Here is a 13467-nt window from a genome sequence, read left to right on the forward strand (position 1 = left end):
AGTCACTAGACCACCAGGGAAGTCCCAGATTCTGTAAATGAATGGTATCTTGGGGAGGGCCCTTGGATTCCACCAAATCTTCTATTCACCTTCATTGATGCTTTTCCTACCAGCATCCCATCTGCAAAACAATCCTCAAGAAGTTGGTAAAGGGCACAGAACTCCGTAGGTACCACATTAACTGAACCATTGCCTCAAAGTCTGAGAAATCTATTCTAAAGTTTCAACCCAGGAATGTTAATAGCAAGGGATTTTGAAAGACATCGGACTAACATTATTTTTTAAAGTAAGTACAAACAAATCATGAGTCTCCAATCTTTTATAAGAACATTCTTTCTTATGGGTGAATTGAGAGCCAAGAGGGTAAACTTGGATAAGTACTCTCCTCTTTCAGAGGGTAAAGGGTAAAGCCAAGTTTACCCTCTTGGCTTCTCTCTTAGAGAAACTCATATATGAAAATCCCAGGTAATAAAGGAAAATTGGGGGTGATTACTTGCATCACAAAAACATGTTTTGCGATACCAGAGGATTTCTTTCTTTTTTAAGAAACATTCTTTATTGAACTTGTTACAATGCCGCTTCTGTTTTCTGTTTTGGTTTTTTGGTTGCAAGGCACGTGGAATCTTAGCTCCCTGACCAGGGATCGAACCTGCACCCCCTGCATAGGAAGGCGAAGTCTTAACCACTGGACCTCCAGGGAAGTCCCAAAGGTTTCTTGAAATATTTCCTTTCAGTGGTTACTTCCCAGTCCCAAATATGTTTTTTCTCCTTAGCTTAAAGATCAATTCACTTTTTAAAAAACATTACCTTTCAGGACATTCATTACATCAGGAGCAAAAAATCTAAGAGATAATCTTTTGATTTACTTGATACAGCCAAATAGAAGAGTTCAAGGAACCCCTGTTATGGAAAGAAAATGTCTTCATGACCTCTCTCTTATTCTCCAATGCCCCTTGGTCTACTTAATGCTTTTTACTGTGTGGGTGGTTAGCAGTCCAACACAGCTCATTTGCCAAATGAAATCTTATATGAAAATGCAATATTTATAGTAGAGAAAATGCCACAAAACTCCAGAGTGCTGAGGAACACAGTTGGGAAATCGCACCTTCAGTTCATTCTCCAGTTTACTGACAAGTCTTTAGAAGTCATCAGCCTGTGCCTACTGGTACCTGCCATCTTTTCTAGAACATGCAGAAGAGGTGGCACTATAATTGCTATAAGCACAGCCAATCAGATCCCTTGTTATCAGTGAGGATTCAGTGCAGAGAACTGAACTGACTCCAGCTGGTTTAAGCAAAAGACAGATTTATTAACTGGCTTGTGGAGTCATTGGGCTGAATGTTAACTAGAACTGGGAGACTGCACAACCCATTTGACAAGGGGGAAGCTTCCAGTGGCCCTGGACCACTGTGACTCTGCTTTGGAAGTCCAGAAGCTGCTGGTCCCACTGCAAAGTCACACCACACCTGTGTCCTCAGCAGAAGTAAAACAGATGCCCAGACTTCAGCTCTGTCAAGTGAGTGGCTATGCCCTGAGACCGCTCAGCAAATGGTGCTGAAGAAAATCCAAAGCCTCCACAAATACCTTGGTCCCTACTTCTGGAACCCAGCGTATCTGCTATTCCAGAATGATTCTGCTTTCCAGCCTCCAAAGTAAAGGAAGGAACGCTAGAAGGAGACAGGAGTGGACCACGCTGGCCAGTCGCCGTGTCCTCCCACCCCGCTCACTGAGTTCCCAAGCTAGAAATGACCCTTTCACCTTTTCTTTGATGGCACCCTAAAAAGGTCAGGAATGTGCTCCCAAGCTACTGACCTACAACCAAACTCTTCTGCAAATTTTAGTTTTTACACTATTACATGTTAACCGCTACCAGCACTTAAATCCCTTTAGTGCTTTCTTTACTCTGCCCAGCAATATTGTTGTGTCCATGTGTCTGAAATTCATTTCTTTTTTTTTAAAACTCTTCAGAGGCTAGCTCTTCATGCTCAAATAATCTTAATATGAGGCTCACAGTCTTCACCCATAAACATCCTTGGTTTTCCTCTTTACACGTGGACATTTCCTCCATCTTTTTCTCTAACCTCCTGCTCACTCCTTTGCACAGGCGGGGAGATTCTGGCAAAGGTGAACTCTCTGTTCCTTAAAGACTCCCAGCCGGATATGGTCCCTATCACGGTCACCACCTCAAAATAAGAGGACAGCCCAAACATACTCAACGAGTCACACACGTTGGGCAAGTTCTCCCTCCAAGAGTCTCAAATCCTCCGGAGCCTTTAAAAGCCATTCTTGTTTATAGAGTCTGAGTGTTTAAGAGGAAATTTGCTACAGAAATGGCAGCACCTCTGGCTGCTGGGCTGGTAAGGAAGGTGTCCTTTCCAAAGCTAACCGTTCAGGATACGATCACCCAAGGCATCTGGCTGCAGCGAGGAGGAAGTTGCTGCTGTGTGCTTTTATATGAGTTTTATTTTCAAATTCCTGAGGGTACACAGAAGGGTGGGAACAACTTGTGGCTCTTCTTTCCCTCACGGCTGACTGTGGAGCAGCCAGACCCCAGCCCCTGCCCGCGGTTGCATTCCATACAGACATTTATAAGACAGCAATGACTAAAAGGAAACGACTCCATCATTAAGACCCAGACCTAATAACTGTGGGACAATTTTACACGGAAATGATTTCTAAAACTTCACTCTATGGCAAGATGGTTTTTACTTTCTTTTGGAGATTTCCTTTCCCCGAACCATCTCTCTTTTCACCAAAGAGAGAGGGAAGCAGAAATGGCATAAATTCCACTGAGAAGAATTTCATTTGGTCTCCGCATGGGTGGAGTGTGCGGGGGACCCACTACTCCGTAGAAGTAAAGATTTAGAGGTGACAGATCTTTGGAACTTGGTCATGTTATAAATCAGAGCGCTGAGCGAATTTTTTTCTTTACTTTTCAGCTTTGTAAATCTCTGAGAGTGACTAGTTGGCTCCCAGCATCAGACAAGATTTCTGGGTTTTGCTGTCTCTTGGCCCCACCTGAAATCCTGGAATGAGAAGCTCCCACCTTGCATGCAGGGGAGCGTTTGAGAGAGACTATTACACGGGCACCAGCAACGTCTCCCTTCTCTGTCCTAATCAGCGCCTCAGAGCTGTCCCATCTCTCTCTGGCACATTTTCTAAAAGCCTCTGTGCAATGCACCAAGTCCGCGCTCCTCCCATATCCTAAATACGCCAAAGCACTAGAAAGGTAGGATTATTCAAGTGAAAAAATGATTAAGCCAGCAGGTTTATCTCCAGGCACAGGCTGCCTGAAGTGAAAGCAAGGTCGCATCCTCTCCAGGGAGCGGGAGCGGTGGGAGAATTGGTCCAGACCCTGCCCAGGACTGGGGAAGGGGGCCAGTGACACACTGCGCATGTGCAGAAGCGAAGCCTGGGAGCCGGGCTCTCCCGCTCCCGCCCCTTCTGGGCCCTGTGGCTGGAGGTCTCCTGGATGATACGCGAAATCCTTGGGGTGACACATGGGCAGCTATTCGGCTGAGGCGAGTGAGGCACTCTCCTCAGGCACACAATTTATGGGCCCCCCTCCAAAAATCAGTAATCAAGATAAATAATATTTTAATGATATTTTTTAAAAAATCAAAATTAACGCAATAATCCATGCAGAACCAACCATGACAAATTTAAACACAAGATGAACAGGAGTTGGGTGGGAAGGTCCTACCCAAGTTCTGTGGATTAAGAGAAAATGACATTGCACTGACCCCAAAGGAAACCCGGGACTTGCAGGTGGCGCCCAGAGTGGGTTTGCAAGAGATTACAGCTGTTTCGTCCGCAGCCTCTGAGGTCTGGGGTCCTAAATGGCCTTCATCACTGAAATGCTGGGGGACCCTGCTTCTCCCAGTCCTGCTCTCTGGGGAGCTTGCTGTTCCCATATCTGGGTGTTAAATACAGTCAGGCACACAGGGACTTTTTCAAACAGGAGGCCAGCAAGGCCCCTGGCAGAGAGATTGTATATAGACTCTCCTTGACTCACTTTCCTGTTCATTTCCTATCCTAGCTCAATTGGATTATGTCAGGAAGGCCAGGTGCGGCCAGAGGACATTCCCAGGTCGGCCACAGAGAGGCAGTGAAGGGCAGCGTCAGGCACACAGGCCCGGGCCAGCCTCATTTTCTGGCCCCAGGGCTCCTGTCGAAGGGGCAAAGTTCTCACTCCTCTCCTCTCCCAGCGTTTCTCTCTCTCCAAGCAGGATTTGGGGAAATCACTGGCCCCAAAGTTCCTCCTGGAGCCGGAAGAATAAACACCTCCTTTGCATTTGTGAATCTGCTGGGACTTGCCAGAACTTCACAGCAAGGCATGCTTAGAGTAAAACAGCGTTTTGCATAAGTTCAGCCGGCCCATGAGAAAAATACCAGCCACGCTCAGCAATTCCTAAGGCAAGGTTGCCTGTCCTAAGCCTTCAGCCCCGAAGCCCAGAGGTTGGCTTTCTAAGGCAGCCAGTATCTATGGATACCTGCACTGCCAAGTGTGCTTGGCTGCAGGGGAAATTCCTGCCTGTAAGACAAAGGCTCCATTATCCCACAGGCATGCCGTTCCCCAGGTAAGGGGGAAGGTGCAGAAGTATTTGTTCTTCTTTCATTCTATTTTGCAAAGCACAGCCTATCTTTACAGAGTACTGAACCTCATCCATTTCCTGCAAAGCACAAAGGAGAAATTTCACTTCTTGGCTGGTTCCCGGGCTCCTGCCTCAAGCAGGAGTGGGGTTAAGAGAACACTAAGCCCTGTACTCTAGATGGAAAGCACCAGCCTGGATCCTGCTGACACTGCCAGGGCCCCGTATGCTCGCTGGGTGCACTGCACCCTTGCAAACCCCGGGCCTTCATTGGTAAATGGAGTTAATAGGAAATAGAGGGCCTTCCCACTTCTGCAATTTAATTAACTATGTTCCTCAGAAAACAAAAAGGAGATTTTCCATGGCTTTCATCTTTCACTAGTAAAATGAGGACCCTGGATTATTAACCAAACGTGAAGTATACAAAACTGAAGGCTAAAAATTAATATCAATAATGCAAGTAAAAATGGGGTATTTTTGGTTTATCTTGTTTTTCTCTTTAAAAGACCTAGGACAGGGCTTCCCTAGGACAGGGCTCCAGTGGTTAAAAATTCACCTTGCAATGCTGGGGACATCGGTTCGATCCCTGGTCTGGGAACTAAGATCCTACATGTCTTGGGGCAGCTAAACCTGTGCGCCACAATTGCGGAGTCCATGCGCCCCTGCACTCTAAAGCCTATGCTCCACAACAAGAGAAGCCACCCCAGTGAGAAGCCCGCACGCTGCAACTAGAGAACAGCCCCCTGCACGACATCAAAGATCCAGCGCAGCTTTAAAAAAAAAAAAAAAGACCTAGGACAGTGTCTGAACCCAATTCGCTTTGGTTACCAACTGTGACTGAGGAAACAAAATCAGGATACCTCCCCACATCCTTCTCTGTTCTTCAAGCAAGGCGTTTGCTTGGTTTTAAGAGAATTCAGCTGTCTTCTGCAGAGGCCCACCCTGAAGCCTTTTGTGGGTTGATCCCCTTCCCGTCCCTCCTTCTCCTGACCCCAGATGTCTGTAAACACAGGTACCGAATCAGAACCTTGAGAAGGCAGGTTAACCCTATGAAATACCAACACAATTTGCAAAAATGTCTAAATCTTCAGGATCTGTGCCTTTTGTTAAAGGGCCAGGAAGGAAAAAGAAGCAAAGTGAGATAGAAAGTGAATATCCAATATGAAAAAGCAGATGCTACGTGAGGGTAGGGGCTTCCCAGGTGATAAAGAACCCACCTGCCAATGCAGGGGACATAAGTGATGCGGGTTTCGATCACTGTGTCAGGAAGATCCCCTTGAGGAGGGCATGGCAACCCACACCAGTATTCTTGCCTGGACAATCCCATGGACAGAGGAGCCTGGCGGGCTATGGCGGCCCACAGGGTTGCAAAGAGTTCCACGCAACTGAAGCAACTGATCACAAGCGTTTCCTAAAAGCTTGTTGAAAGAAAAGGCTATGCTAACCTCTTGCTAAGGCCCTCCACCCTTTCATGTGGTGGCAGGGTGAACAGCCTTGTGTTTCTGGCTTTCATGACCAGTCATGGGGGTACTGGCCACACTGCACATCTTCTTCCTGGAGCCATTCATGTCCTCCCCTGGACTGTCAGACAGTGGAGTGGGGCTCATACCCCAATCATCCACAGTTCTGAAACTGGGGAGGAGGTTCCCAAGAAATGAGGCTCATTTGGCAAAGTGTCCCTCTCTATTCCCTATACCAGGACACAGACAAGCGCTGCTAGCCTCTTGTTTGAGTGCCAACCCCAGCCAGTTCTGCATGTGCCCAGCCCCAGAGACCGCCTGGACTAGATGCTTCTTCATCAGGTAAATCCTCAAGGCTTCATGTTAAGTCATCGGAGTTTCTGAGTACTTGAGGCTTTATAAATAAAGATCAAATTAACATTCCGATGTAGGGGTCTGTGTTCAGAAGTATAAACGCACACACGTGCAGTAGTAAAAATCAGAAGCTGCCTTTTGAAGCTTACCCAGAGATCTTTCTTTCGTCTGGTTGGTGGACCTCACCACTGGAAGGCTTGCCCGAGTCCGGCTGCCTCTGGAGAAAGGACTGGGAGTTTCTCCCTCAGACATGGCTTCCAAAGAATCAGCAGACGCCTCTGATAGATGCTCCACTGGGTCGCCCAAGTTGGGAGGCTGAGGGCTGTGAGAGAGTTTGGGGCTTCTTGTCTGCAAAAGGCATTTGAAAGAAAGTGGGAAAACAGATTGTTACTACTTATGCTGAAAATATTTTCTATACCATCAAGATCTGCTGAGCTGGAAGAACAACATGGCAACGAAAAACAGTCCATTGGAAGGACTGGATATAGAAATAAAGACCCAGTGGGTCGGAATCTCAGTTATGCAAGTTACTGGAAAAAAAGTTGTCCCTGAGTGAGTACTCCATTAAGGTTTTTATCACTGGACATAACAGCGCAAATGCCGATTCAACCAAGGAGTTGAGGACAAGCTACATTACAGGCTGCCCTGGTGGCTCAGATGGTAAAGCATCTCCCTGCAATGCAGGAGACCCAGGTTCGATTCCTGGGTCGGAAAGATTCCCTGGAGAAGGAAATGGCAACCCACTGCAGTATTCTTGCCTGGAAAATCCCATGGATGGAGGAGCCTGGTGGGCTACAGTCCATGGGGTTGCAAAGAGTCGGGACATGACTGAGGGACTTTCTTCTTACATTACTGGAGAGGATGATAGCAGGGACTTCCCTGGTGGTCCAGTGGTTAAGAATCTGCCTACCAATGCAGGGGACTCAGGTTCGATTCCTGATTGAGGAAGATCAACATGTCATGGAGCAACTACGTCTGTGTGCCACAAATACTGAGCTGCGTGCTCCGCAACAAGAGAAGCTATCGCAGTGAGAAGCCTGTGCTGCAGTGAAGAGTAGCCGCCACTTGCTGCAACTAGAGAAAGCCTGCGCGCAGCAACAAATACCCAGTGCAGCCAATAAATAAAAAGAATGATGGCAAATTAGTTCCTTTTGCCAGACAAATTCTAGCGGTGGTTATAAGCACAGCAGATGGCACTGTACATATTTTTATAACCTCACACGGAAGATGCCCTCACACCAGAGCAAATTGAACACAACCAGTCCTCTAAACTCCTCTCTCTAGACTGTTTCCAAAAATCAGTAAAATACAACTGTGAGAGAAATATTTCTATCACACTTGATTTCTTTTCTTTTGAGGCCGAAATTCCATAATTCAGACTATGTCTTGGTTATCACTTGGTTAAGTGTTTTGGTTATCACTTAACCTCGACAAACAGCAGAAAGTACCTATAATAACCCAGACACACATAATACATAATTGAATTTCTCGCTTGGTTATCTATGCTGTAATGAATGTGTAAAACATTCATAATTTGTGTTGGTCAATAACATTTCTTGAACATATACTGAGCACCGTGAGCAACTGAGACAGACAGACAGATATCACATTGCTTGATGTCAAAAATTTTCAAACTAATTGGTGAAATTAGTGAAGGATCACAACACAAGATAGTGTATAATTAAGCTTACACCATGAACTGTTTGGTACGTCCATTCATCTTTTCAATGAACACCTATCAACTGCCTAGTATATTCCAGGTACATGCTAGGTACATACTAGCACACGGTTGGTACTGGGAACAGAACAACAGACAAAACAGATGAGATCCCGCCCTCATGGTGCTTACAGGGGACAGACGCAGAAGACACTGACAGTGTGAATCCAGACTGGTGAGGGGGTGTATATACGTGGAGAACTGGAAAAGCAAGTCAACTGTGATCTCAAGGACGACGGAAGTTGGGAGAAGGGGACACGCCGGGGGCGGGATGAAAAGACGAAGGCAGCATGTGCAAAGCTCCCAAGGCAGAAAGAAAGAAGTGGTAAGCACTGGAGACGAGCAGACCCCGGATCCCACAGAGCCCTGGGGTCAAGGGGAGAATTCTCACTCTGACTCTAAGCTACCAGAGTGCCATCTGAGGCAGGGAGAAGGGGGAGGGGTCAGGATCAGATACATTTTTTTATAAGATCATTTGGGCTGTTGTGTGGAGGCTGGAGGTTGTACATGTAGAAGGTCAGAGAAAAGGAGTCAGGGAAACTGGGGGGCTTACGCTGAATGAATGTGAAAGTTGCTCAGTCTGTCCGATTCTTTGCGACCCCATCAACAGTAGCCTGCCAGGCTCCTCCATCCATGGGATTTTCCAGGCAAGAACACTGGAGTGGGTTGCCATTTCCCTCTTCAGAGGATCTTCCTGACCCAGGGACTGAACCCAGGTCTCCCACATTGCGGGCAGACTCTTTACCATCTGAGCCACCAGGGGCTTCAGGTGTTCCTGTGTTGGGTGCATAAATATTTACAATTGTTATGTCTTCCTTTTGGAATGATCCCTAATCATTATGTAGTGCCCTTCCTTATCTTTTGTAATGTTCTTTATGGATAGGTGTTCACTGAATGAATGCCTGATCTCAGCTTTCCCCACCCCCAAAGCCCACCCCAGCTTTCATTACATGATTCCAGGCACCTTCCAGATGGCAAATGGATCCGAATTAATCAGGTGGTGAGTCTTCTCTTACTAAACTGCCAAAGGTGCTGATGGTGGTGGGATATAGGCAGCCCCAGGAGCTAGGTTTTTGTTTGTTTGTTTGTTTTGGGGGTGGTGGTGGTTGTTTGCATTCCTTAATTTCCTCTAAGTTTTCCTAAGGATGCTAATGTACTTTGAAGTTCAAAACACCAAAGCACTTACTTCTCAAGGTAGGACTAACTTTGTGGGTAAACAATCGACTCAAGTGTTTAAAAGGGTTCTGGGTTTTGTTTCATGCTCTGCTGTGGCTGCCTTGAAACCTTTAATAATTTTTGGAACAAGGGCTTCCCAGGTGGCACAGTTGGTAAAGAATCTGCCTGCCAATGCAGGAGACACAAGACACGTGGGTTCGATCCCTGCTCCAATATTCTTACCTGGAAAATTCCATGGACAGAGGAGCCTGGTGGGCTACAGTCCATGAGGTCACAAAGACTTGGACATGGCTGAACACGCACACTAAGAATCACACAGAGTCAGTCCTGCCTCAAGGGCACAGAACTCTTTCAGGGATGCCCAGGTGTGCCCGGCACTCCAGGGGAGCCCTTTGAGGATGGGATCATCAGCTTCTTTCCCTTTTCCTAAACGTACCAGAGACCCGTCTTGGTAGGATCACTACTGTATTATCTAGACATCCACACCTTGCTACAACTCTCAGGACATTTCCATAGAGGAAAACAGGAATAAGGTCAGCACAAAGCCCCTGGTATGCCCTTCATGGAGGTGGCCAGCCTGGGTGTTCCACAGGAAACTCTCAGCTCAGATGACCGACCCATGTCATAGATCCCCTGGAGAAGGAAATGACAACCCACTCCAGTATTCTTGCCTGGAGAATTCCATGGACACAGGAGCCTGGGGGGCTACAGACCATGGGGTCACAAGAGTCGGACACGACTGAGTGACTAACACAACACATTGTGACCAGAAAGACAGATGACTTATCTCTCTGCTTTGGGTTAATTTTTCCACGCAACGTCCCAAAGTAGTTTATTTTTCATAACATCTGCTTCTGTTACAAAGATCTGGATCTGGCTTTGGCACTCTTTAAGAGTATTATTAAACTTAAAAAAAAAAATCAACCCTAAATCATTGCCCAGCTCACCAAGAGTTATATAAATTCATATCATCTTCAATGAAGTAGCTACCTGGTTACTATGCTCAGTGGAATATCAAGTCAAAATGCCCTCATCCCTGACTTCGATAAGAAAAAAAAAAAAGAATATACATTCAGTTTAGCAAAATGGCCAAGTAATAATATTACTTGAAGCAGCATGAACACAATGGCAGCTTCTGCTGTCTGGTCATCTTTGCAGCCTACGGCAGACACGATGCCTTTGATGAGCTGTCATTTTCCATTGCAAAAGGCAATAATCCTTGAAGAAAATCAAAATAAAATTTCGATTTCTTGTTCAGGGTCATCTTGGTGGGCGTACATATAAAAATAAAGATACAAGGGCTCAATCTCTTTTTTTGAAACTTCCTATCCACAGCCATTCAGTTCCAAATATAAACTCCCGCTCTCGTTTTTATGTCATTCACTTTCTCATTGCAAACTATCACTGCATATTAGCAATCTCCTCACACCGCGCTCTCCCTGCGGATGCCAGCTCGCTGCTGAGACATCATTTAGAGCAGAAAAAAGACAATGAAAATTGCTGACACTGGTGTCAGGCACTCTGTGATATGACATATTAAAACAAAAAAGTCAAAAAGCATTTGAAACAGGGACTCAGTAGTCAGCGCAGTGCAAGGCTCCAGGAGTTAAAAGGGCTGTATGTGGCTGTCGAGCTCATAATGCATATAAGGGACATTTGGGGGCCAAGAATAAAATATGTATAACAACTGGACAAGAAGTGCTATGAGGTGCATCACTGTGATAGTGCAGGGCAGAGTGAGGTTTAGCGGGTAACTGCCGACATTAAATAATGGGTCCAGAGAGGAGGAAGTGCAGAGGTGAGGAAGAGCTAGGGATGTCTGGGTGAAGTCACCCACTCATGCTTTCTCTCTGTATGACGGCAATATAGCCGTGAGAAAGGAAGGATTTTTTAAAAATAAATTAATTTATTTTAATTGGAAGATAATTATTTAACAATATTATGGTGGGTTTCGCCATACATCAACATGCGTGAGCCACAGGTGCACGTGTCCCCGCATTCTGAGCCCCCTCCCACCGCCCTCCCCATCCCACCCCTCTGGGTAGTCCCAGAGCACCGGCTTTGAGTGCCCTGCTTCATGCATGGAACTTGCACTGGTCATCTTGGAAAGAAATTTTAATAACCCAAAAATGGGTGAGAAGACACTTACACAGTTCAGATTGGTTAAGAACACAGTCTTTCTGTTGGGTGTTATTGTTGTTTTGGCTCAGGAGAAGCCTTTTCTCAGACATGCATCATCTACAGCATGGCACTGGGGGCCCCTGCCCTGAGCCTCTGAAGAAAGCTGCCCCTAACTGGGAAGCTTCGGGAGGCAGAGGATGGTAGAAACTCTTTCTGAGCAACCTGGGCAGGACTCGAGGGTCTGGACGGCTAGATTTCACTCAGCACTTCATGGACACACATGACACCAACTCACCTCCCTCTTCTAGAGGTTTCCCTAAACCATCAGGCAACCCCAAACTACCCCAAACCGGAAGTCATTTGGGGTTGTGCAGGAAGGGGCGGCCTGCATAACAAGGCCACCTGAACCCCACTCATCCATTCTAGTCTTTGCTTTTTCAAAAAAGGCTTTCCAGGGTGGCCAACTGGCTAAGACTCTGTGCGCCCAATGCAGGGGGCCTGGGTTCAATCCTTGGTCAGGGAACTAGATCCCACCTGCCACAACCAAGAGATAGCATGCTGCAGCTAAGATGGAAAATCCCCCATGCACTTCCCAAGTGTGATGATTTCAACTCAAAGTTCCAGTCAAAAATGTGATGTCAACCAAAGAGAATTTTCTAGGTGTCATGCACTCTTATGAAAGATGCAAGGAGCAAGATATTTGAAATTCACAAATATTGAATGATTCCCTGGACTTTAGCTTTCTTTACCACCCCTCCTTCCAGCTCCACTAATGTCAGAAGAATTGACAAATTGCCCCACGGAAGGGTTAAGCTTCAAAATTTGCTCAGAGTCCTTTCTAGAGCCACAGTGCAGTTCTTTTGCCCCCTCCTCTGCCCCTCTGGTTTCTGAAGTCTAAGTTTTCTGCTGGGTTTGGGTCTGAGGATGTGAAGACCAAGAGCTTCAATACGGCACACGGGCTTCCATCCTTACATAAACCCACCCGGTGGCCAGCCGCAGCTGCAGGAGACTTGCCATTTTCAGGCGCACCCTGAGACTCACCCTGGGGTGGGCGCCACATAACAGATTGATGTGAGAAGTGTGTTAAGAGAGAGCTATACTTAGTTTTGTAACATTTATGTAGTTGTTTAGTTTGGATGGGCTTGGAGCTAACGACTTGGAGGAGAAGAAATCAGCTTTTGTTTTTTAATAGAAAACTTGGGTGCAAGCATTAAAGGGCCCCACTGGTAATACAAATGCACATGGTTCTTTAGTGTGTATTGGGTGCTTCCTGGGAGTGAATCTGTGGACATCTGTCACTTCTGGGGTAACCAGGAACTTCTGGGCCTTATAACAAGCAGGACATGTATGCACACACACCTCCCATTCTAATACCAACTTTCAACTGCACATATCTGAAATCCTCATAAGGACAGATTTAAGTTTAGCCCTGAAAATCAGCATTTCTCTTCCCCAGCTTGGACAAAGGGAATACATTTTCCTCTAGGATTTATTTTTGATGAATTATCCTTGATAAACTCAATTTATACCCTGTTTCTTCAAGGGTAATATTTCAAGCCCTTTCTCCCTCTTTCTACCAAAAGGGTACCCAGACATTTTTCATGATTTTCACCTGTGAAAACAGAAAGATGTTTGGTCTGGAGTAAAATCAGACGATTCAGCAGTTGAGCAAAGTACAACTGTGTCTTTTGTTTCCCCATTTTCCCTTCACTGTGGGTATTACTTCATTATCAGATGAGAAAGATGAAAAGGCCATGAGGCTAAGTAGTCACCACCCCTTGCCTCCCTGTTGAGAGTCGGCCACAGACGAGCCGAATGAGCCAGGCAGAGCCCCTCCACCAACCCACTCTCACCAAGCAAAGCCTCTTTTGCAGAAGCCAAGAAACACTTGACAAGGACATCTCTGTGCAGATACAGGGACTGCCTTGGTCCAGTGGTTAAGAATCCACCTGCCAATGCAGGAGAAATGGGTTCGATCGCAGGTCTGGGAAGATCCCATATGCCTTGGGACAACTAAGCCTGGGCATCACAACTACTGAGCCTGTTC

General features: G+C 46.3%; 1 protein-coding gene across 39 annotated transcripts in view; it reads right to left on the reverse strand.

Moving 5' to 3' along the window:
- The window catches only part of KIAA1217 (KIAA1217 ortholog), an 820709-nt gene that overhangs the window by 166559 nt on the left and 640683 nt on the right, over window positions 1–13467 (reverse strand). For all 39 annotated transcript variants that reach the window (XM_086334383.1, XM_086334410.1, XM_086334370.1 and 36 more), the window contains one exon: window positions 6556–6754. In XM_086334383.1, the coding sequence (XP_086190509.1) occupies window positions 6556–6754 (199 nt within the window). The remainder of the gene's footprint in view (window positions 1–6555; window positions 6755–13467) is intronic.

This window comes from Bos grunniens, chromosome 13, assembly GCF_055505025.1.
Source record: "Bos grunniens cultivar Pamir isolate PY7600 chromosome 13, Bosgru_T2T1.0, whole genome shotgun sequence".
Classification (NCBI taxonomy): Eukaryota; Metazoa; Chordata; class Mammalia; order Artiodactyla; family Bovidae; genus Bos; species Bos grunniens.